A 21827-nucleotide genomic window follows, 5' to 3' on the forward strand; every position below is an offset into this window, starting at 1 on the left:
TCCCACCCCCTTGCAATAACGACTTCTTTACTCTGGCTAATGGTTATTATTTCTTACTTCTTACACACTGACCTGAGGGCTTACTTGAGCGCAAGGAACTTACAAAAAACCTTCTCCAGATACTTTTGGAAGCACTCCCCTGAACACAATTAGTATTTTTGCAAATTTAGGTGGAAACTTTATAGAATTTATTGGACATCAGCTATAGTTCACTGTAAAAAGTTTTCATAGGACATAAGTCCTCCCTGCAATGCAAAGTTCACCTTTGACATTTTGCAGTAATGCCTACAGCAGCTACAACAAAGACGACACTAAGATTCATCTTGCTTCTCTATTAGGCGAAGAGTACATGCTGCAAAATAATTGTCAGAAGGAATGGATGCGTGCACATAAGGTGCAAGAATTTATACAATCAAATCATCCTCTGCTTCATTTACTGCATCTACCTCATTTTTATCAAATCCCCATATCAGTTTATAAGCACAAAAATTCAGTCATTACCAGAAACATATGATGTAAAAACAACCCTAAAATCTCCATTCCTCTTAATCTCTCTCCACATCTGTGAGAGAGACCTTTCCCTTTCCAATATTAAAGAATGGACAACTTTTCTATTTAAGTATTCCTTGTAAACAAATTCTAAAAAATCAGAACACTGTGTGAAACAGTATCATGTAAAATTGTTGCTGATCTTCTCCCCATGCCTACTCCTAACCTAAAAGTATTTTTAGAAAATAATGCTAAATTCTTCCTGTAAAGTGCACGCTTTTTATCAGTGACATCTGTATACAAACTAAATCTAATTGAGGACACAGACTGTATCAACACAGATGAAACAGGAAAGAAAGCCCAAAGAAGAAGCTTAAGAGAAAGCTGGAAGATTACTGAGCAATTCTCAGGGAAACAGTGTCTCTAGTGATGTATATGCATGACACTAAACTAACTATTTAGGCCTGCAGGCCAGCACTGAAGAGCTGAGAAATCATTTGAACTTAACAGTAGCTAGGCTAAAATGAAAGAATCACCCAAGGTATGCTGTGTGCACTTGAAGACTGTTTTCCTCACGTGCTTTAGAGCTGTAACATTGCAATTTTACCTTAACTTTGCCTCCTTGCACTACAAATAATTCATAAGAAACATCATGCGTTCAAATCACTATGTGGTTAGAAATTACTGGCTATATTCAAGACACACAAAATTTGAGCTAACTGCTTTGGAGAGCTTTAACTTCTGTAATGAACTGTTACTGTGTTATTTCAGTGCACATGATCTCTCACCTAAAAGTCTGCACCTGAATAGGCTCCTTCTGGTTTTGTCCACGCAGCTGGTATATTTCTTTTGACGCTTTCTTTAGCATCTTTTCAGCTGCTTGCTCCTGGTGATGTTCAAATTTGGTCTGCCGTGTCTGAAAATGAGAGAAAGAATACAATGCTAATAATTATAACGTGAATAAACAAAACACAAAAATACTCAGGTTAACATGGTGAATTGTTTCCACTCATCACAGTAAAACCACACCACTACATTGTCTGAAATAGCTGAACATCTAAGAACTATGAATGCAGGAGACTAACAGTACTATTTAATTTCTTAGTGTTCTTCACAAAGGTATGCATTAAAGTCATACAATCTACTGCACGTTCTTCTCTCAAGTAAGGCCTTAGAATGAAACTAGGCTCACTCTGTTTCTGATAACCAAAGGCAGATTTGTTTGTTGTCTTTTGCTGCTTTTTGACTATACTTTCCTTCCCCAAGAAGAGGAAAAATACTCAAGGAGCATTTCAAATACTCCTAAAAAGTAAAATACCAAATTAGCAAAATTTCTTTTACTAATGAAATTGTTGAAGTTCGAGTCATAAAATATCGAAAAGAAAGTGACATTCTCCAATAAATAATATAATAATATAATACAACAATAATTTATTATAATAAATAAACAAGTTCTTTAAAGAAGTTTTTGCAATCAAGAAATCTGGAAATGAAAAGTTTCTCAACAAGTTGAGTGCTCGCTTCATGTTAGCTTACCTGCCTCTCTGCTTCCTTCAACAAATTTCGGAATCGCTCATCCCGAAGGACCCAGTGGGGCAGATCTGTCTGCCCCCTGAGTTGGGCATCTTCCAGACGCTGTCTCAATTCCCTTAAGACACATATCTCCTCGTTCAGCTGTCTCTGTCTAGTTCTGGATGCCTGGAGATCCAGCTCCAGGTCTAAGGATGTCCTTGCCATAAGCTCAGCCAAAGATGATCTGCAGGACTGCTGAGTTATTAGGATTCAAATACAATGCACAGTACATTATTCTCAACATGTTGCACTGGTACATATTGCATACATTTTATGTATGTACTTCACAGGGTTTTTCCTGATGCAAAGGTTTAGAGAGATTATTTATACCCCACAGTGAAATGTTAACTAGCTGTAAGGGCTTTTTTCTGTACAATATATAACTTTTTTCAATTAATGCTTTTTACTACATTCCTTTACAGTCTACTTTTTGCTTATAAATATTTAACTAATTTAAGTTTATAGACTAAACTCTTATGTAATGGAGATAAGCAAAGGCATACAATATGAAAAACTCGTAACTGAATAATAATGCTAGAAAACAATGTACTGAGCAACAGATGCACCTTAAAGGAATTTAGTCAATATTAGTTTTAAGATACATTCTGAATCAAAATGGAAGGCATAGTTGTCTACCTACATATACCAGCAAGAAATTAGTATCTGCTTACCAGGCTAAACTGTAAGCCATTTATCAACATCATATTAACTTCTTACGTGCCCTTCTATACCCACTTGCTCTGCATGGTGGGTGGAGAAAGAAGAACTTAAGCTACTAGAATCATAGAATGGCTTGGGTTAGAAGGGACCTTGAAGTCCACCCAGTTCCAACCCCTTGCCATGGGCAGGGCTGCCCCCCACCAACTCAGGCTGCCCAGAGCCCCATCCAACCTGGCCTTGAGCGCCTCCAGGGACGGGGCACCTACAATCTCTCTGGGCTACTTGTTCCAGTGTCTTACCAGCCTTCTGAGTAGAGAATTTCCTCCTAATATCTAATCTAAACCTCCTCTCTTTTAGTTTAAAACCATTCTCCCTTAACCTATCACTAGGAGATCATGTAAAAAAACAAACAAAAAACCCCACATTCTCCTTGCTTATAAGCTCCCTTAAAGTACAGTTAGGCTGCAAAGAGGTTTCCCTGGAGCCTTCTCTTCTTGACGCTGAACAAGCCCAGCTCCATCAACCTTTCTTCACAGAAGAGGTGCTCCAGCCTTCTGAGCATCCTCACGGCTCTCCCACTGGACCCACTCCAACAGCTTCTCCTCATTCCTATTCTGGGGCACCCAGGCCTGGATGCACTACTTAAGGTGGGGCCTCGTGAAGACAGAGTGGAGCAGGACATTCAGCTTCCTCTCCCTGCTGACCATTCCTCCTTTGATGCAATTGGCTTTCCAGGCTGCAAATGCACACTGTTGGCTCACATCAAGATTTTCGTCCATCAGAATCCCCAAGACCTTCTCTGCAATGCTGCTCTCAAGCAGACCTTCTCCCGGTCTGAACACATATCTGAGATTGCCCCAACCCAAGCGCAATACCTTACACTTGGCCATGTTAGAATTCATTGAGTTCTCATGGGCCCACTTTTCAAGACTGTCCAGATCCCTGTAGTTTCTGAAACCTCACCATACTACTACTGTTGGGCCTCACACACTACTGTTTGCTAGGCCTGCATGGCAGGGGAGCAGCATGTTTTCCCATCATTCATACACACTTCTGCAGGCCTGCACTCTGTATCATAAACTCGATTTTAGATTTTAACAAAGTTTCCATCTAAATCAATACAAACTTAGCACCAGTTAAACTAGTTTTTGTCTGCCACACCTTGTCTTTTCCTCAACAATTGTTCACAATAATACTTTACCTCCCTATGTCTACTTTTCAGATTAAACCAAAACAAACAGAAAACAACCTTCCTGTTACGGATTACATTACAGAAGACTTGTATATTTCCTAGAAATATCAGAATGTACATGTAAAACATCTAAAGCTTAGGTGTAGAAGTGCCAGTGTTACAGCAACTTCAGTGAAAACCTATTTCCCAGCCGTACCTGCTTATACCGAAGAGTACGCCTCTCCAATGTATTCCGGACAAATGGGGATTTCCTTGGCAGAGTTGAGCTGTCACTGTCACTGCGATATAGCTGAGTAGAAAATATATTGAAAATAAAGCTTGCTAACATCTACATTCAGAAATCAGTTTTTTCTTTTTCTCTTGAGGTTTATTAAAAAAAACAAAACACACTGAAATTGTGTTGCTTTAAGCAAATGACTTTTTTTCCCATTTTCAGTCACAAGTTTGACGTCAGTTATTTATAAAAAAAATATAGAGAGCTCATATTGAAAATGTAAAGTGGTCCACAGACACACCATACACAACATAAAGAACAGGGCAAAACCAATGAGATTCTTGGCTTAAAAATCACTATGGCAATTCCAAACTCAAGCTCTCAAAAACTTAGGAAAGATTACAAGTAAAGCTATGTGCATTCCACCAATATAGCAAAATCAATACTGGTACAGTGATCTGCAGTACTGAGAAACAGCTCCGTAAAATGAATCACTAGCTCAACATCTCAGGTTGCCAGGTAAAGGAGCTTAAGATTTAAGTTATAATGTGTTCTTAAATTTTAGCAGAAATAAATTCAGGTTTAAACTCTTAAAATGATCAAGAACCGAGGGAACTTTTCCCCTCACCTCAATGTTTATAATCAACGAAACCTTATTCATTAGTATCTAAAAGTAGTGCACATTTCTTGTAACTCAAGTTTTAAGACGAAATTACCAAAACCATACAAAATATTCATGTGAAGGCACCTCCTCCCATCTTCTTTTTAAGCTTTACTCACTCTGCAAACATATTGACTTCGTGCTCCAGGTGAGAAGGTCTGGGAACGAACAATTGTGCTGCTGCGAACAAAAGCAGAACCCCGTGGCCTGCGGCTAGTTCGCTCTTTTGGAAGGATAGCAACTTCTTCAGGAAACAGATCCTCAGTATTAGTTTCCTTATCCACCTAAAATTACAGTGAAGGAATGTTAAATTTTTTTTCCTTTTTTTTTTTTTCCCCCTCTTCCTATATTTCAACAACATCAAAAGTAAACAATTTGCCTTGTTAGCTAGGCTAAAGTTTTAATGAGCCCTGAGAACAGAGAATGAAGCACCTCATTTTTAGTAGTTTTAAAATTAGGTCATTCAAAATTATAAGATAACTTTTCAGAAGCCTTTCCTGGAATGGTAAAAATTATAAGATGCAGTTATAACGTGAATCATAGCGGCAGAACACAAAGACTGCATTCACTACTAACAATTGGGGATTAACCAAGCTACCACCTGATTTCTCAGCCTCAACAGAAAGAGAAAACTAAGCCACATTTCAAAAAGCAAGATGATTCGGAAGCAAGTATCGACCTAAAAACTTCAGGAATTCAAACTAGAGAAAAAAAAAAACCTCAATAAAAGGGAACTAAAAGATTGTTGAAACAATGGCACAAGAACACTAAGATATTTGGAAATACAGAAAAGATATGCTATTCTATCAAAGCACCAAAACTTTAAGATAATCTGTTCTTAAATAGGAAGTAGGATCGTCCCTACAGGCAATCCAAACAGCTCACGTTCCTTTACACTTCAATGAAACTGTTGATTTCAGCTTGTCAGGATTATTTTCAATGTCTCATATCTTGAATACAAAAGATTTAAAATACCTCCACTTCAGCACATTATTATGAAAATCTCAGCTGTATTTCTTTCAACACTGGAACAGCAATGAAGTTTCTAAACTATAAGCCTCTTCGTAATTCCTCTGAGAATTTTAAGTTCTCAGAGCACTGGAATTTGATCACGATCTTTCCTGTGACAATTTCAAGTCAATAAATACATTGATGCAAGTGCATATTTAAAACTAGACAGAGGGAGCAGTAAAAATACCCTTGCCTTTTAAGGTAAAAGCTGTTCTATTCCGATGTAACTAGCAAGAGAACAAAACAAAAACAAACAAAAAAACCCACCAGCCTCTGAAGAGGACATTTTTAAGAACTCAAAAGGCACACCACTGTCATCAAGACAGTGCTCCTGCAGGTCTGCTAGTGTCATTTCTGATTCTTTTCTTTCCAGATCAGTTTGGACTTAAACTCAACAAGCAGCAGTAACATACAGTGTGTGCACCAGGCATCGCGTTAGTTCCCATACTGCAGTGCCTTCTCTCATTACCTTTACTGGTGGAGGCTGGATTTTTCCAGAACTGTACTGGCCTGCTTGAGTTGCAAACATGTGTCCAGCTAATGAATCCCCGCAAAATGGCTCCGGATAAGGAGGGCTAGTCTGGGTGCAATTACTGCATCCACTGTCAACAGATTCTGCTTGCCAACTCCTGAAGTCAGAACACGACAAGGATTTTGTGGGTATTAAAAAACAAAACAAAACAAAACACCCATGAAGTTATGAGTAATAGTTGTACATTTCATTATCCTGGTCATTTTATCAATTAAGAATATTTCTGCAATAGAAATACAAAATTTAATACCTGTATTTCTGTGGAAGCACAGATAAACAAATAAATTTAATGACAAAAAAAACCAGCTTCCTTAATTTTCTCCAAGTATATGTTCTAGTCTTTATAACAATCAAATGGTAACAAAAAGGAAAGCACAACTCATGTAACAAAAGAGGAGTGTTATTAATGAAGAATTAAGAGCAGTATGTATGGCATATTTGCTCTGCAAGCATTGCAATGCATATTTTTTTCATTTTCCCATGTGACTATATATATACACATATTTTTAAAGTACGGTGCCATTATGAAGTCAATACAGTTGCCTCCCTAACAATGTTTCTGCTTGGTTCAAAAGAAATGCTTTCCCTCTCCCCAAATTCCAAGTCCTATAAATTCAGCTAGCTATTCAAATGAGGCTTTTTCCTGGTTTGTACATCATGATGTGATGGAAGAATTTTACATCCATAGCACTAACAGGGAGCAGATCTCAGAATAATGCTCTGCTGCTTCTCCTGCTGTATTTCAGATAATCATTGTAGAGTAAATATTATTCAGCTGTTATATTAGGTACTTTAACTACTATTTTTTTTACCTTTCTGATATGGCTTCTGCCTGGTCTTCCTTTCTCTCCATCTCCAGGATTTCCTCCTCAGTGTACTCCAGTTTCACTCTCTCTTCTGCCAGCTCTCTCTCAACTGCTTCCAGTTGGGCAGTCGTCCTAGCTAACAGGGCTGTCACTGCATCCTGGAAGGTAAACTAGACTTCAGACAAACCTGTTTGAACAAGCTGGTGTATTTAATATATATTATTCAGAGAAAACAATAGAAAACCACAATCACTGTATACTCCTATTAAAAAAATAAAGCTGTCCTGAATGAAAATCATCAAGAAATATTTGGCATTCCATGAATGAAGCAGTTTCTCATGCAAACTGGGCCAAAAGTGAACTCCTCACAGTTGCATTGCACAACAGTTCACAAGCTAAAAGGTTGAGTTGAAAACCATTTGTGGACTGGGAGTCTTTATCTCACTGTGGAGCACCATCTAGCAAGTTAGATCAAAGTTAATCTCTGGAGGTCACATAATCTGACATCCTGCTCTAAGGAAGAATAGCTTCAGAGTCACACCTGGTTGCTCAGTGCCAAAATGCTGAAAAATCCCCATGGATGGAAACTGCACAACCTTTCTTGGCAGCCTCTTTCAGTGCAGTGGCAGATTTTTTTAATGAGTTCTAGTGATTTGAAGGTGTGCGCACAAAAATACACACAGTATATTTCAAGGTCATGTTCAGATATGACCTAGCTTTTAATTATTCTTTTAAAATTCATTTCTTGCCACAAGAGCTAAATTAATGTATCAGCTTCTCTGCACCTTGCAAACAAACTGTATCTGAGATAAGATCACAAGAAACCACCCAACAGGTCAAATAACGTAAGGAAATAATTTTTTCAGAGCCATACTGTTTTAACTGCGGTTACATTTCCAGAAGACCGGGGAATACTTTCTTCACACTGATTTTTGTTCTTTGGTCTCTGGGGATCCGAACCAGTGAAGATTTGAACAGAATACCAGTGAAGCTGCATCTCACCAGAACTCTCCAAATCACTCAGGTTTATCTGAGCAATGCCCTGTAAGCAATAAAAAGCATTCACCACAATAAGATAAACAAACACAGCAGGATAGACACCTTCTCATTTAACGAGTACTCTACGTAAGATGCAAAAAAAGAAAAAAAAAAACAATGCTTTACCAAAAACTAATGTAGTCTTTTAATAAGAGACAGTTTTGTTCAGTTTTATTATGATGTCAAAAATACTGAACTTATTGCCTCCTCCTTCTGCTTACTATCGGAAAGGATCAGAGTGAATATTACATTTTTTAAAGTTGAAAAATAAAATTACAACAGTTGATGTAGGTATGAGTGTAACAGTCCTTAATAGTTTAAAAGCTCAAAATTGCATCTGAATTCTGTAGTTGCTTTAATCAGTATCAATAAAACAATGTTAGTTTAAGTTCACCGATTTTGTTTTAACAGAACTATATTCTGAGATACCTTTCTGGTCATCAAAAGCACCCCCTAAAGGGGAAAAAGCTGTCATGTAAAACATTTTTTTCCTGACTGTTTGTATCACAAGTTAGTTAGGTGGACCATAATCTCATTTTTCCACTTTCAAAGCCATCTTTACATCTCCCAAATTCAGATGAAAAAAGGTTTGATGAAGACTTTCCACTAAATGAATTCACAACTTTAAAGTAAGTCTACTTTATTCAAGTAGTGTTCACATTAAAAATTTCTGAGCCATGTTGACCTAAAGGAATGTTTCATAGAATCATAGAATAAAATCATAGAATTGCTCAGGTTGGAAAAGATCTTCAAGATCATCAAGTCCAACTACAACCTAACCATATTACTCTAACTCTAGCAACCCACCACTAGATCAGGACCCTGAGCACCACATCCAAACGGTTTTTAAAACACATTCAGGGATGGTGACTCAACCACCTCCCCAGTGAGCCTGTTCCAGTGCTTAACAACCCTTTCTGGAAAGAAGTTTTTCCTGATATCCAACCTAAACCTCCCCTGGCGCAACTTGAGGCCATTTCCCCTTGTCCTGGCACCAGTGAGAAGAGACCAACCCCCTCTCGCTGCAATCACCTTTCAGGTATTTGAAGAGAGCAATGAGGTCTCCCCTCAGCCTCCCAGACTAAACAGCCCCAGTTCCTTTAGTCTCTCTTCGTAGGGCATGTTCTCCAAGCCCTTCACCAGCCTCGTTGCCCTTCTTTGGACCTGCTCCAGCACCTCAATGTCCTTTCTGTACTGAGGCGCCCAAACCTGAACACAGTACTCGAGGTGAGGCCTCACCAATGCCGAGTGCAGGGGCAGGATGACTTCCCTCGTCCTGCTTAACACACCATTCCTGATACAAGCCAGGATGCCATTGGCCTTCTTGGCCACCTGGGCACACTGCTGGCTCATATTCAGCTGACTGTCCATCAGCACACCAAGGTCCCTTTCCATCAGTTTTCCAGCCACTCCTCCCCAAGCCTGTAGGGTTGCCGTGACCAAAGTGCAGGACCTGACACTTGGCCCTATTGAAACTCTTACGGTGTACTTTGGCCCATCAATCCAGTCTATCCAGGTTCCTCTGTAAAGCCTTTATACCCTCTTGCAGTTCAACATGCCCTCCCAACTTGGTGTCACCTGCAAACTTACTGAGGGTGCACTCAATCCCCTCATCAAGATCATTAATAAAGATGTTGAATAGAAGAGGCCCCAGCACCGAGCCCTGGGGGACACTGCTCGTGACTGGCCGCCAATTGGATTTAACTCCACTGACCACAACTCTCCGGGCCCGGCCATCCAGCCAGTGTTTCACTCAGCAGAGCATATGCCCATCCAAACCATGGGCAGCCAGCTTCTCCACAAGGATGCTGTGGGGGACAGTGTCAAAGGCCTTACTGAAGTCCAGGTAGACCACATAGACAGCCTTACCTTCATCCACTAAGCGGGTCACCTTGTCATAGAATGAAACCAGGTTTGTCAAACAGAATCTACCATTCATAAACCCATGCTGACTGGGCCTGATCCCCTGGTTGACCTTTAACTGATCCATGATGGCTCCTGAGATTATCTGTTCCATAACCTTCCCTGGCACCGAGGTGAGACTGATAGGTCTGTACCTACCAGGATCAAACAGTTTCCTGCAGCTCTGTTTGAACAGGCATTTAAAGGACAAGAGAAAAATGAAGTCTTTGAGATTAACAAAAGAATGGCATACTGGGACACTGTATATTATTAAGAATGTCATTTTATGTCATTTGTTATTGGGTGCTACAAACAGGAATACTGTTTCTTTACTACCTAAAACAGAGACATCTACTAAATAGCTAGCTGCTCTGACAGAGTATGAAAGAAACTTCTATCAAATACCCACACTTTGACACAGGAGTTGGAGAAAGTTTAAGAGATGCTGGGTTTGTTTTGGGAGGTAAAAGGGAAAACTGTTTTCCTCTGTCATAAATGTTGGAAAAGACATACTTGGACTTTTAATGTGTCCGACACTATCCTAAACACTATATTTATTCATCAGCTAAAAAGGCATGCCAAAGAAGCATTTAATTTAACATGGTGTTGAAAAATAGGACAGATATTCTGAAAGAAAAAGGCAAAATGCGAAACAGTAAATGCTACAGTCACAAAGAATTCAAATAAAGACACAGAGACTAACTGGTTGATCAAAGTCGTAGAAGATCAGAAACAGAGTGAAACAACAAAGTCATGACTGCAACAAAGGCAATCACACTTCTTGGTAGTTTTAACACGAGCAATATATTTTAATCATGGAAATAACAACTCCCTTATCTCAACATTGATGAGGACACCAAGGAAGAAGCAAGCCAACTTAAGAAATCAGTTTTGTAAAGCTATAGAAAACCAGCTGTGCAAAGCTGTAGGATCTTCCAGCAAGACTCCCTTTTGCTAATTCAGTAGTAGCAGTTAGAATAAAAGCATCCTAAATTTACATGCCCTCATGTCAATATAAAACTACTTTACACTGAAATGGTTACTTAGCTTAGAGGAAAACTGTACACCAGTATAAAATGTTTACTGCCAATATATCCAGCCCATTCTTGAGAGGCTTTCTCTTTAATTAGGTTGCAACAGTAACAACAAAACAACCTGCTGCAGACAAGCCCTTGGGTCTGCTTCTGTCAACATTAAGACCACTGCTTATCTAAGACTCTTCTAGGTCAGGCATGTCCAACCCATAGCCCACGGGCCACATGCCCCACACTATAACAGCGGTGGCTCTTCAACATGGAGGAGTGGCCCTGGGCACACATCCATCACTCAGCAGCAACCAAACCATCACTGTGTTATTAACACTGTGTCAGCTAAAACCAGGGCACTAGGAGGGCAGTGCTGACTCAAATGATGGCAAATAATTGTAGGCATTTTGATACATTGGCTAAACACAGTGCTCTGAACAGCGAAGAATACACAGCTTCGCTTTATGTTTTGATAAAGGAATTTGAAAATAGATTTTAAGATTGCCAAAAAAAATCAATTTACGTTTGTGACATACTAAAATATTAAAAATTAAAATGTTTTGTTACTTAAATATTAACAATACTGTACATTTTAAAAGGGCTCCTTTGAAATTAATGTCTCGTCTTTTATGATGTTGGCCCATGACATCAGAGGCAGATGTTGGTGGAATGGCAGCAAAGGTTGAACTTTCCCACCAATATCCCATTACATGTTGCTGCCATGTGACAGACGGCAGCAGAGAGGCAGTCTGACACAATAGGGTCTGACATGGAAGTGCAGATGAAGCAACGATGTGTCACTGAATCCCTCCATGAGGAAGAAACAGCGCCCATTGACATTAATCAACACTTGCTGAATGTTTATGGAGACCAAACATCAGATTGGAGCCCAGCGAGGGGTGGATGGTGTGCTTCACCAGTGGCAACAGTGGGTCATCTCTGCTAGTGCAGATTTTTATGAGCACGTCATGCAGGCTCTTATTCATTGCTGGTGAAAATGCATAGTTAATGGTGGTAACTATATTGAAATATATTTTTTTGTATCCGAGAATTTGATCTATCAAATAGTCTTATTGTGCTCATCATATCTGTTGTGGTTTCCATGGAAATAAACAGGAGGCATTACTTTCAAAGCAACTTATGTATATGCAGCCCAAGACAATTCCTCTTCACTCAATGTGGGTCAGGCAAGCCAGAAGGTTGGACACCCATTATCTAGGTTTTCAAGGTAGACTAACAAACATGCATTCTTGACCAGATTTGCTCAAATAAACATCTCTAATCCACTGTTTAACAAGACACTGTGCTGCCTGTATCTCTTAACTATGTTTAGAGCCTAAAAAAAATTAATTAACCCATTCAAACCCCTCAGTGAAATGACAGCCTACTGACTTCAAAACATCCAAAGAAGATTCATTTAAGCATATTTACATTTGAAAATAATTAAATTAAATTAACTTTTAACATATCTAATGTTAACACAGCTAACAGATGTAACCTACTTAAAAAATGTTATACTTATTTGAATTCACCTACATTAGATGCCTCAATCAGTTTAACAACTGGTTTGCCTGGATCACTGTTATCCTGTAGTGAAGTTAAGATTGATGTAACGTGTATTACACAGTGACAACTGGTTTGTATTTGTTATCTTTTTATGAGGAAGCTGTTTTACAGATACTGATTTATTGTGCATGCATTACAATGCCATGCAGTAAGGTAAGCCTTGAGCACAGTACAGTTAGACAGCAGTCAGGTGAAGTCTCTGGGGAAAAGTTTGCAGCATATTCCTCTTGCACCAATATTTAGCAACTGCAGATTTTTCAGCTTTTCCCAAAGCACACATTTGTAGAAGTGTATTAAAATAAAAAATAAAAATAAAACCAATACCTCCTAATCTACTAAATCCCAGAGCAATGAATATAGGTATTATATCAATTTTAGATATGGTTCACAATGTAACAGATATATTAATTAACAGTTTTATTAATAGTACGTATAACAGTACTTTCAACACTGCTTAAAATACTCCAATTCTAAGCTGCTAGCACTACTGCTAATTACTTATAATTTTTTATGTAGCATAAGAAGTACATTATTTGAGAGGTTCTCTGGTATTTTTTATAACACTACCGTAACTACGCATGTGAACAAAGAACTTTAGTTTCCCATATCGCAAGACTTTTAGGGAAAAGGACCACTTACCAATAGTTCTTCTTGTTGCTGATGGTCAACTGAGCAGATGTACAGCTGAAGTGATTTCAATTTCAAAACACTTGAATGCACAGGGATGCGGAAAACTTCATTAAATATTAGCGGAGTTTGGAATTCCAAAGCTCTAGAGCAGTAAGTGGTTGGTGTGCCTGACTCGAGTGGTGGCAAATAAACTCTCACATGACTAGGAAGAGCAAAACAGACAAATAGCACAGTTCAGATAAAGAAAGCTATTTTCAGGTATTTTGCATTTCTGAAAATCAAGCTACACAAAAACACCTGTGTAACTTCTGTATTAAGAACCTGCTTTGGGATCTCTGTTACAGGGATTTACTTTGCATTCTTAACATAGAAAAAGAGCAAAGCTCATTTGGAAAATGTATCTTTCTCTAAAACCAGCTTTTTTCTAACTTGGTGTGCAAGCACAGTCACCAAGTGCCACTTGAGATGCTCTGAGGTATCTAAGGCATCTACATGGGGCTAGCAAATATGACACAGGATCTATGGGAGAGCTACAGCCTTCCTGAGAAGCAGCAGCTGGAGGCCAGGTGCTATGCCATGATGTTTCAAGTGGAAACATATGTCTACATTTAAGCAACTGAATTACTCCTCTATTTCTTCTCTCCATCCACTATGCATACCTTTCCCCCTTCCCCACTCAAGAAATTCAGCACAAAATGGCAGCGAAGAAACCCTACATTACAACCATTCGCCACCTTAAAAAAGCAAGTTTACATATCTGATATCATTTCATTTTAGACTCCATAACAAAATTAAAATCTGCAGCAACTATTTCATTCTGACAGAAGGCAATACACCTACTTAAAAAACGTGTCTGTTTTCTCCCCGTTCTGACCGCTGTCCAGCCCTTGCAATACCACATTTCATGCCATACCTTCCCTTGTGCCAGTAAAAAGGCTCACGCAACTGCATTGTGAACCAGATTAGAAACCTCACCTGGGTTTACAAGCTAACCTAGAGAAAAATAGGCTTGTAGATTAAAAAAAAAAATCCAGCTCAGAGGCTCATTCCAGTTGACTATGCTACTGCACGAACTCTTATGCCAAAAGCAGAGGGGGCAACACTGACAGACAAGTAAATGTTAGAGGACAATTGATAGAACTCACTATGGTGGAACTGTACAGATGGAGAGTGGAGCACCAGTTAAACTAAACTGGCTCATGTCATAAAAAGGAAGTGATCCAACTCCTCTGCTCACCACTTGCTGCAGGTAACCTCCCACGGCTGCCCCGAGGCAATCCAGTTTCAGTGAATATACAGATGCATGGAGGAGCTCATTAAACTGCCTAAAAATCTTCTCGGTCTTGCCAAGATCAACTGTTCTTTTTTTTTTTTTTTTGACTAGTCAAATCAATAGATTTATCCTGCAGGCACACAATTTCTAGATTCTAGCCCAAGTGGATAACTGAGAAGGGTGGGGAACAGAGCTGCTTTTTTTAGTGTCATTTAAATGCCTGATTGCCTTGATGACAATGTCCAGCAAACCCCCTGGAATCTTTCATTTCCTTGGTGACTATATTTGACTTTCTTCAGATGACATTTATTTCTTTTTCTGATCATGAGGCAACTTGGTTGAGTACTACTCAATATTCACATTTTTCCCCTTCAGCATGCCCTTGCACTCACACTGAAAACAAAAAACTGCCAGTAATGCACTGACCTCTATGAAAAATTTCCACTAGAAATCTGCAGCATTTGCAAGGTCAAGCTTTCTGAACAAAGACCAACTCACTCAGTGGGACAGATGTCAGTTTAACAACTCCCACTTAATGATCTAGTTTGCAATAAAGACAATATTATCACATCTCCATTTTCCACAGTTTTCAAACAACTTTTCCCAGAAATAAAGATCAACAATTTTCATATTTCTTTAAAATATATTAGGACACATATCACGAGATAGGACTGTGTTTTATGGCAACACTGCCGCTACTTAAAAAATGCTTATTAAAATAAACTAAGTAATGTTATTTGTGATATGGAATTTGAAGCAGTAGCACACGCAGCCAGAAGTTAAAAAATAGATATTTTTTTGTTCTGATTCTCAGCTAACATTTGTGTTAAGATTATTTACATAAGATGTTTCATAGACATTCCAGGAAAACTGTCATGGCTACAAAAACCTGCAGAGGTCTTATATTTTATATTTGTTTAATTATTCATATACTATTTTTTCCAGATAAAAAGCAAGGTCTCTCTATTACTTATTATAGATATTACCTTAGGAATTTAAGAAAATTACATTAAGCTTATTCCTGAGATATATCACAGATAGAGTATAGATAAGTTTTACAGGAAATAATATTTCTAGAACACTACAAATATTGTAGATTTTTTTTTGTACCGAAGTCATGAGGCAATAGAATGATTCATGTTTTTGAACAATCTTTCTTGTACATAATAAATATATTAAAGCATGTGTCACTGGAAACTATATTTGCTACCTCACCATTAGGACAGATGTTCCATAAAAAGGTTGCTTTATGTTTTTATGTAAATTATCCCTTTCCCCATGTAAATTAAGATATGCCATATTCCTCTTGAGTAATGGCTTAATTTTGCATGAAAGCAAACAAATGGTAGCACTGAAGATTATAGCACAAGAGAAGGAATGGTAAAATGTAAGCTTACATTTTGCAGTTCTCCTTAACAACTAGACTAGTAAAGTTCTTCAGCTGTAGTACATGGACTAAGAGACATTCGCTTCCACTGTCATGCCTGGAAAATAAATTTCCTGTGTTAGTTACCAACCATCAATACGTTCCTTAAGCAATACAGACTAAAAAGACTACGAGGATTGTAAGAGTACGAAAATGTCTTTTGCAGTCAGATGAATCACTTACACAAATCAGCTTGAATCAAAAGCATTTAAGGATATCACATTCAGAACCATAAAAGCATTAGCTACGGCAACAAACTCATCAGAACTAAGAGAATTTAACATTATTCATGTGAAAAAGAACACTACCTACAGTGACTTGAGAGTCAACAAGTTTTATAAAACGTTCCTCGTTTTAAATGCTTACACTATAAGCATGCGTGTGAGCTACGTAACAGTTACATTAGACAACTCAGTCTGCATTATTTTCATGGATTAATGAAAATGTAAAAAAAATTCTTCTCTTCTGCAACACCATGAGTTTTGAGATAGAACCTAACCTTGACCTAAGCACAGCATTTCAGATGTGCATTTAGGAGCTTATCTGTATTTGTCTCTTCACATGTGATTTTCCTAAGGTAATCATCTTTTATCTGGCATAAAAAAATCAAATCTCGTACACTGAGACATATCCCTACATCCACGCTCACGCTAATGGCCCAGACAGTGAAAATATTACTGAAAAAAGTAACTAAAGCCCTTTCATCAGTCAGCATCAAAAGGACACCAAATGAACAGTGGTTGCCCCAGCAGAAATTGACACATTGACTATCCTGTCCAACCACTTTGGCTTTCAGTTCATAAAGAAGAGTAACACTACTTACAGAAACCCAACGTGTATTTGCGGTTCTTCATTACTGGCAATATCACCATAAACAGGCTCTTCCATATCTTCATTCCTGCACAAACAGAAAGTACTGTAAACTACATACTGAACGATGATGTTAAAACACAATGAAAAGAACATTTCTTTCACGATTTGTGGACATAAGCAGCTGTTCAGTAATATAGGGAGAGACTGAGATATCTATTTAAGAAAAACACAGAACAGAAGTAGTAATTCATATTTTTAGAAAGTAAGTTTTTTGAATAGTTCTTTTGAGTTATTAAGGCTAGTTTTGTATTTGTTCTGTCTTCCACTTCTCTACAGAATCATCAAAATCTTATCTTCTTCCCTCTGTTATAACAATTGTATAAAATGTCTTTACCTTCTTTCAATCACTTGATCAACCTGCACATTTAGCCTTGCAGCAATTCATATATTTTTTTCCTTTCATCATAGGAAGATATATACTTTTAATTACAACTCAGAACTTGAAGTCCTAAACTATATCATTTTATTTTGTTATACATGGTTGAAATAAAATTACCGGTTTACAACTAACATCTTTCAGATAAGCAGAATTGGAAGTTAAAATGTTAGAGACAATCAAATGAAAAAGACTTAGCAACTATGAAGATGACAGTAGAATTGTACGTAAAAACCTTCTTCCATTTAACCCCTGCAACCTAATATTCTTACGCTACCAAGAATCAGCAATTTTGAAAGCATATTCAGAAATTTATAGTAAATTCTTTTAGGCCGTGTGGCAGAACAGGAATATTTCCAGCTTACTATGCATTTATACACCTGACCTTTTGCTTAAAGCTTCAAACACGCCACTGTCACTAGCCAGTGAATGATCTGAGAGACATGCTGAAACTCGCCTGGCTCTCCTCTCCGATCTTCGACCGCTGTCTCCTCGCAGAGTTACAGCTATCATGGAGAAAAAGAGGAGACAACATCAGCCCAAGGTAATCTCTTAAGGATTAAGCAAAAAACAGTACACTAGCAGCAAACGGTACAACTAGCGACAAAACAGTTGGTACAAATGCAGTTCTTTGTTTCGTCATCTATTTTTAAAAATCTACAATACAATGGACCAGAGATTTTCTGTGAAAGAATTAAGGCTAATTTCTCTCTGACATGACTAAACATAAGCCAATCTCATTGCTATGACAGTGTTTTTCTAGAGGAATAATCACTCTTAAAGGCTTACATTAATTCAGCACACGTACACGTGATATCCTAAACTTCTAAGATTTACCTACTGATTATTCAATAGTTGGAAAATAAACAGAGACTATTTCTTCTAAGAAGTTATCAGATAAAGTGGGGTTTTGTTCTCATCTGTTTCCATGTATGATTTCTCAGAGCACATTGCTTATACCATCTCATAGCAGCAGCTGTTATTTACAGCCTGAGAGGTGTTATCCAAAAGAACCAGCACTTTCCATTTCACTGACTGCAGTTTTTTTCAAATTCTTGGTGAATGACTTTGACAACTGACAGAGGAAAGAAACAGTCAACCCCCCTTTCTGCCCTAAATCACCAGCTCCACCATAAACAGCGATTAAATCACTTTCGTGAGCTAAGCTTATCAATAAAAACGGCATTACACATCAGATTTTGCAATTAAAAGCAGAAATAGAAAGTACGAATCCTTTAAGGTACGTGCACAAGTGATAATGCTCAAGAATTGCATAGGTAAGGTTTCAGGACTTCGTTGAAAGGTTGCAACTTGAGTTTTTCTTCTTTCACATCTTAGAGAGAATCATTACATGGACTTATGGAACTGCAGTGTCTTTTACCAACTTCTTCCCCCTTTTGCTTAGGATCAGTGCTTGTCCTCAAAGCAGAAAAGCAATGGCAAAGAGATGTCACTTTAGATGTGGGGAAAACATCATACTTTCCACCCATGCTCATAAAATTAAACAGGTGTCCTGGAAGTATTTTAAGTTTTAGCTGACATCATTTGGAGTGATAGTAGCACAGCACATATCACAGGGGAGGCAAGCAGCAGCTGCTGTTTCCAGCTTAATACCACTAACGATGAAATGTGTCTTACTCGAAGTAACAATTCAAGTATCCCTGTTAGGTATTATCTTTAGACATCACCAATAAAATGCAGCTACCTGAACAGCAAGTTTCCTTTAGCACAGTGTCAGCAAGCAACCGGAGCTCCACTTGCAAAGTCCCACTGAAGGATGGAATGGACATCAAGCCCCCATTCTGTGCGGGCAAGGTCTTGCATCCCATGCCAGCCCCATGCAGACAGCATGTCAGGCCTTGAAGCTTGACAAACATCCCTCAAATCAACACATCCATGCTGCTGCTGTCAACAGAAGCGTCTGGCTTTGTCCCACTGCAGGACTGGCAGACAGGATGCACTGAGTACTGCCATCCTGCACCAACCTGAGATGCAATCTTTTTGTCAAAGGACTAGCAGCACAAAACCAAAAGAGATGTTCATAGACATCACTGGCTCCTGTTTGAAGCTAAGATTCCCATATGTCTGCAGAGCCTGTGCTTTTGGATCAGTGGCCCTATGGACCTCCCTTCCAAATTCAGTGAACAACTTAGCCATCTTCAATTATGCAGGACATCTATTTGCTGGCAAGAACATTCCATTCTGCATTTGTTTCTGCAGCTGGAGAAAGAACTACCCTTTTCTCCCTAATTACAGCATCTCATCTTGTCCAGTACATGTCATTTTGCCATATAGCTCACGTCATACTCACTGCCAATGAGAGCCAAGCTCCTGCTGACTCAAAAAAAAAAAAAAAAAAAAAAAAAAAAAAAAAAATCAGAAAACTGTGTTTGAACTACACTCCCCACCTACCACTCATACAAAGCAGTGGATTTCATTTCAATTTTTTTTTTAAATCTTTTTCATTTGGTGAGAACTTCCCTAACTGTTGTCATTGATAAGCAAAAGGAAAAGAGCTCTTTGTAAGGGCATTTATTAGAATAGAAGAGTTTCTCAGTAATTTCACATCACTAGAAAAAGGCTGACCTTTGCAAAGAAAAGTGCAATTTTTATTCCAATCCTCATCAACATATTTTGTATCAATTTCAAGAAATGACACTATGATGACTACTTTTTCCTAAGTCAGTCTCTGGCTCACCCTGCTAAGTGAACACTCTGTATAGATGTTGGAGATGAAAGAGGAAGCTGGACCTCATGGGTTCTCTCCCTTGGAAGTTTCGTGTTCCTAATTTGTCTGAAGGAAAAACTGTTCTCAAGCACCAACACAACGTCATGAAAAACTGATGTGTTACAACACTGTTGTAACTTAACAATGGTTGCTCACTGCCTGCAGGCCAAGGAAGCATTTGATAAAGTCTGGACAATCCCACAAATTTGGGAGAGATGCAAATGTCAGAACACATGCTTTACTAGAAAAAGGAATCAGTAAGAAAAAATCATCAAGAAAAAAGAAACATCAGATTTCGACTTAAATAGAACAAGGTTTGCCACAACTATAGACCTGTCAATCCAGGAAGCTAAAGAATTGTTTAAATATAACATTTCTAAAATACATAATTACCTGTTACTGTCTTATTTCATCAAAATCAGTGACCAAAATATATGAATTGGAATTTCCTAACAGGTGCCAAAGCTTGAAAAAGACTGGCCCGATTAAAAGAATATTCTCAGCTGCCATGCACTCAAAAAAATGAACTTGAAAGAAAATGCTGGTGTCTAACATGAATTGGTGTCTAATACTTAATTAGCAAAACCCATATTTATAATGCATATTTCACAGGCACAGGAAACTACAAGTACTGCAGGTCAGCTCAAAATGTGCTAATAAAAGAGTCATCACTGTCATAAAACCTAAATCAGAGACACAGACTTTACCTACCACGATGCTGTCAGGAATTACAATAATGTGATAAAGCTGAAGCTTGCAAAAAACTTTTTTCAGGTATTTAACCACAGCCATGAATATATCGCTTAGTCGACACAGCCAAAATTTAAGTATGCCATAACGATTAAATAGATACAGCATTATATCAAACAGCATTACATCAAAACCAAATGTAGCAAAATCTCCTTCTTTGTTCACATGCAACTCGTATGAAAACACTTCACACACAAAATCACACTGGGAATTACAAGCAAAAACAGCACAATTAGTAATTTTATGTTCACTTACAGTGCATTTTTCTGTTGTGCCGCATGAGAAACAAGACAAAATGAAAAGCACACAGTAATAAATCATCTTTCAGGTCTACGACAATATTTTGCAAAGTAGATTACTTGGGCATTAAAGGAAATTTAACAGTCAAAAAATTATTTTAGGACAGAGAAGATGATACAGTGAAGATCTTAAAGGTCGATGTTATATTAACATTTTTCCTCCCACCTCCAGCTTTACAAATACAATGTATACACCCCCAGAAGAGATGCAGAAAAAAAGAAAACAGCAAATGAGCAAAAGAACATAAAAAATTCAGTTCCTGGAGAACTCTTGAACACGCTTGAGTACTGCTTCAAAGCAAAGTATACACAACGTACTGAGTGTTAACCCTCTGGAGCCCTGTAATTTGGAAAATCACCCCATATTTTGTTTGATGGACAAACTGGTAAAAAATTTGGCTGACTTAATACTTTCTAGTTTTCCAGAGTTGCATTATATTGCTAGACCATCAGGTGGCAGCAACAAAGCATACAGCCTAGCAATTTAGTAAAAACAAACACCCCTCCAAAATCGGGGGTTTCCAAACTGTCCTGTATGAGGTTGATGCTCCACCAAATTCTTCAAGAAAACAGTACTGAACTAAAGTGATTTTAAAATTTTCAACTGATAGATGGAGACAATTGCCTTACAACTGCAAACCCACCAACTAGGGAATGCCAAGCTCAAAGCAGTCACGACTCCAGCCAAAAACCAGAAAGGTTAAACTAATTTTCATTTCCCAGGCAATTGTTTTAAAAAACGAATATTTAAAAAAGAAAATATACACCAACACAAACTGGTTACCTTTTAATCACGCATTCAAA

General features: G+C 38.1%; 1 protein-coding gene across 3 annotated transcripts in view; it reads right to left on the bottom strand.

The window, feature by feature from the left end:
• Positions 1–21827, bottom strand: part of WWC3 (WWC family member 3) — a 63359-nt gene that overhangs the window by 2389 nt on the left and 39143 nt on the right. Inside the window, exons 11-21 of one of the 3 annotated variants that reach the window (XM_021410768.1) lie at positions 17704–17752; positions 16821–16895; positions 15969–16055; positions 13308–13500; positions 8012–8179; positions 7144–7295; positions 6269–6428; positions 4908–5072; positions 4110–4202; positions 2026–2256; positions 1278–1405 (exon numbers count right to left, since the gene is read on the bottom strand). In XM_021410768.1, coding sequence (XP_021266443.1) covers positions 1278–1405; positions 2026–2256; positions 4110–4202; positions 4908–5072; positions 6269–6428; positions 7144–7295; positions 8012–8179; positions 13308–13500; positions 15969–16055; positions 16821–16895; positions 17704–17752 — 1501 coding nt within the window. Of the gene's footprint in view, positions 1–1277; positions 1406–2025; positions 2257–4109; positions 4203–4907; positions 5073–6268; positions 6429–7143; positions 7296–8011; positions 8180–13307; positions 13501–15968; positions 16056–16820; positions 16896–17631; positions 17753–21827 lie in introns of all 3 variants that reach the window. The other 2 variants (XM_021410758.1, XM_021410750.1) reach the window with 2 other exon arrangements.

This window comes from Numida meleagris, chromosome 1 (genome assembly GCF_002078875.1).
Source record: "Numida meleagris isolate 19003 breed g44 Domestic line chromosome 1, NumMel1.0, whole genome shotgun sequence".
Lineage (NCBI taxonomy): Eukaryota > Metazoa > Chordata > Aves > Galliformes > Numididae > Numida > Numida meleagris.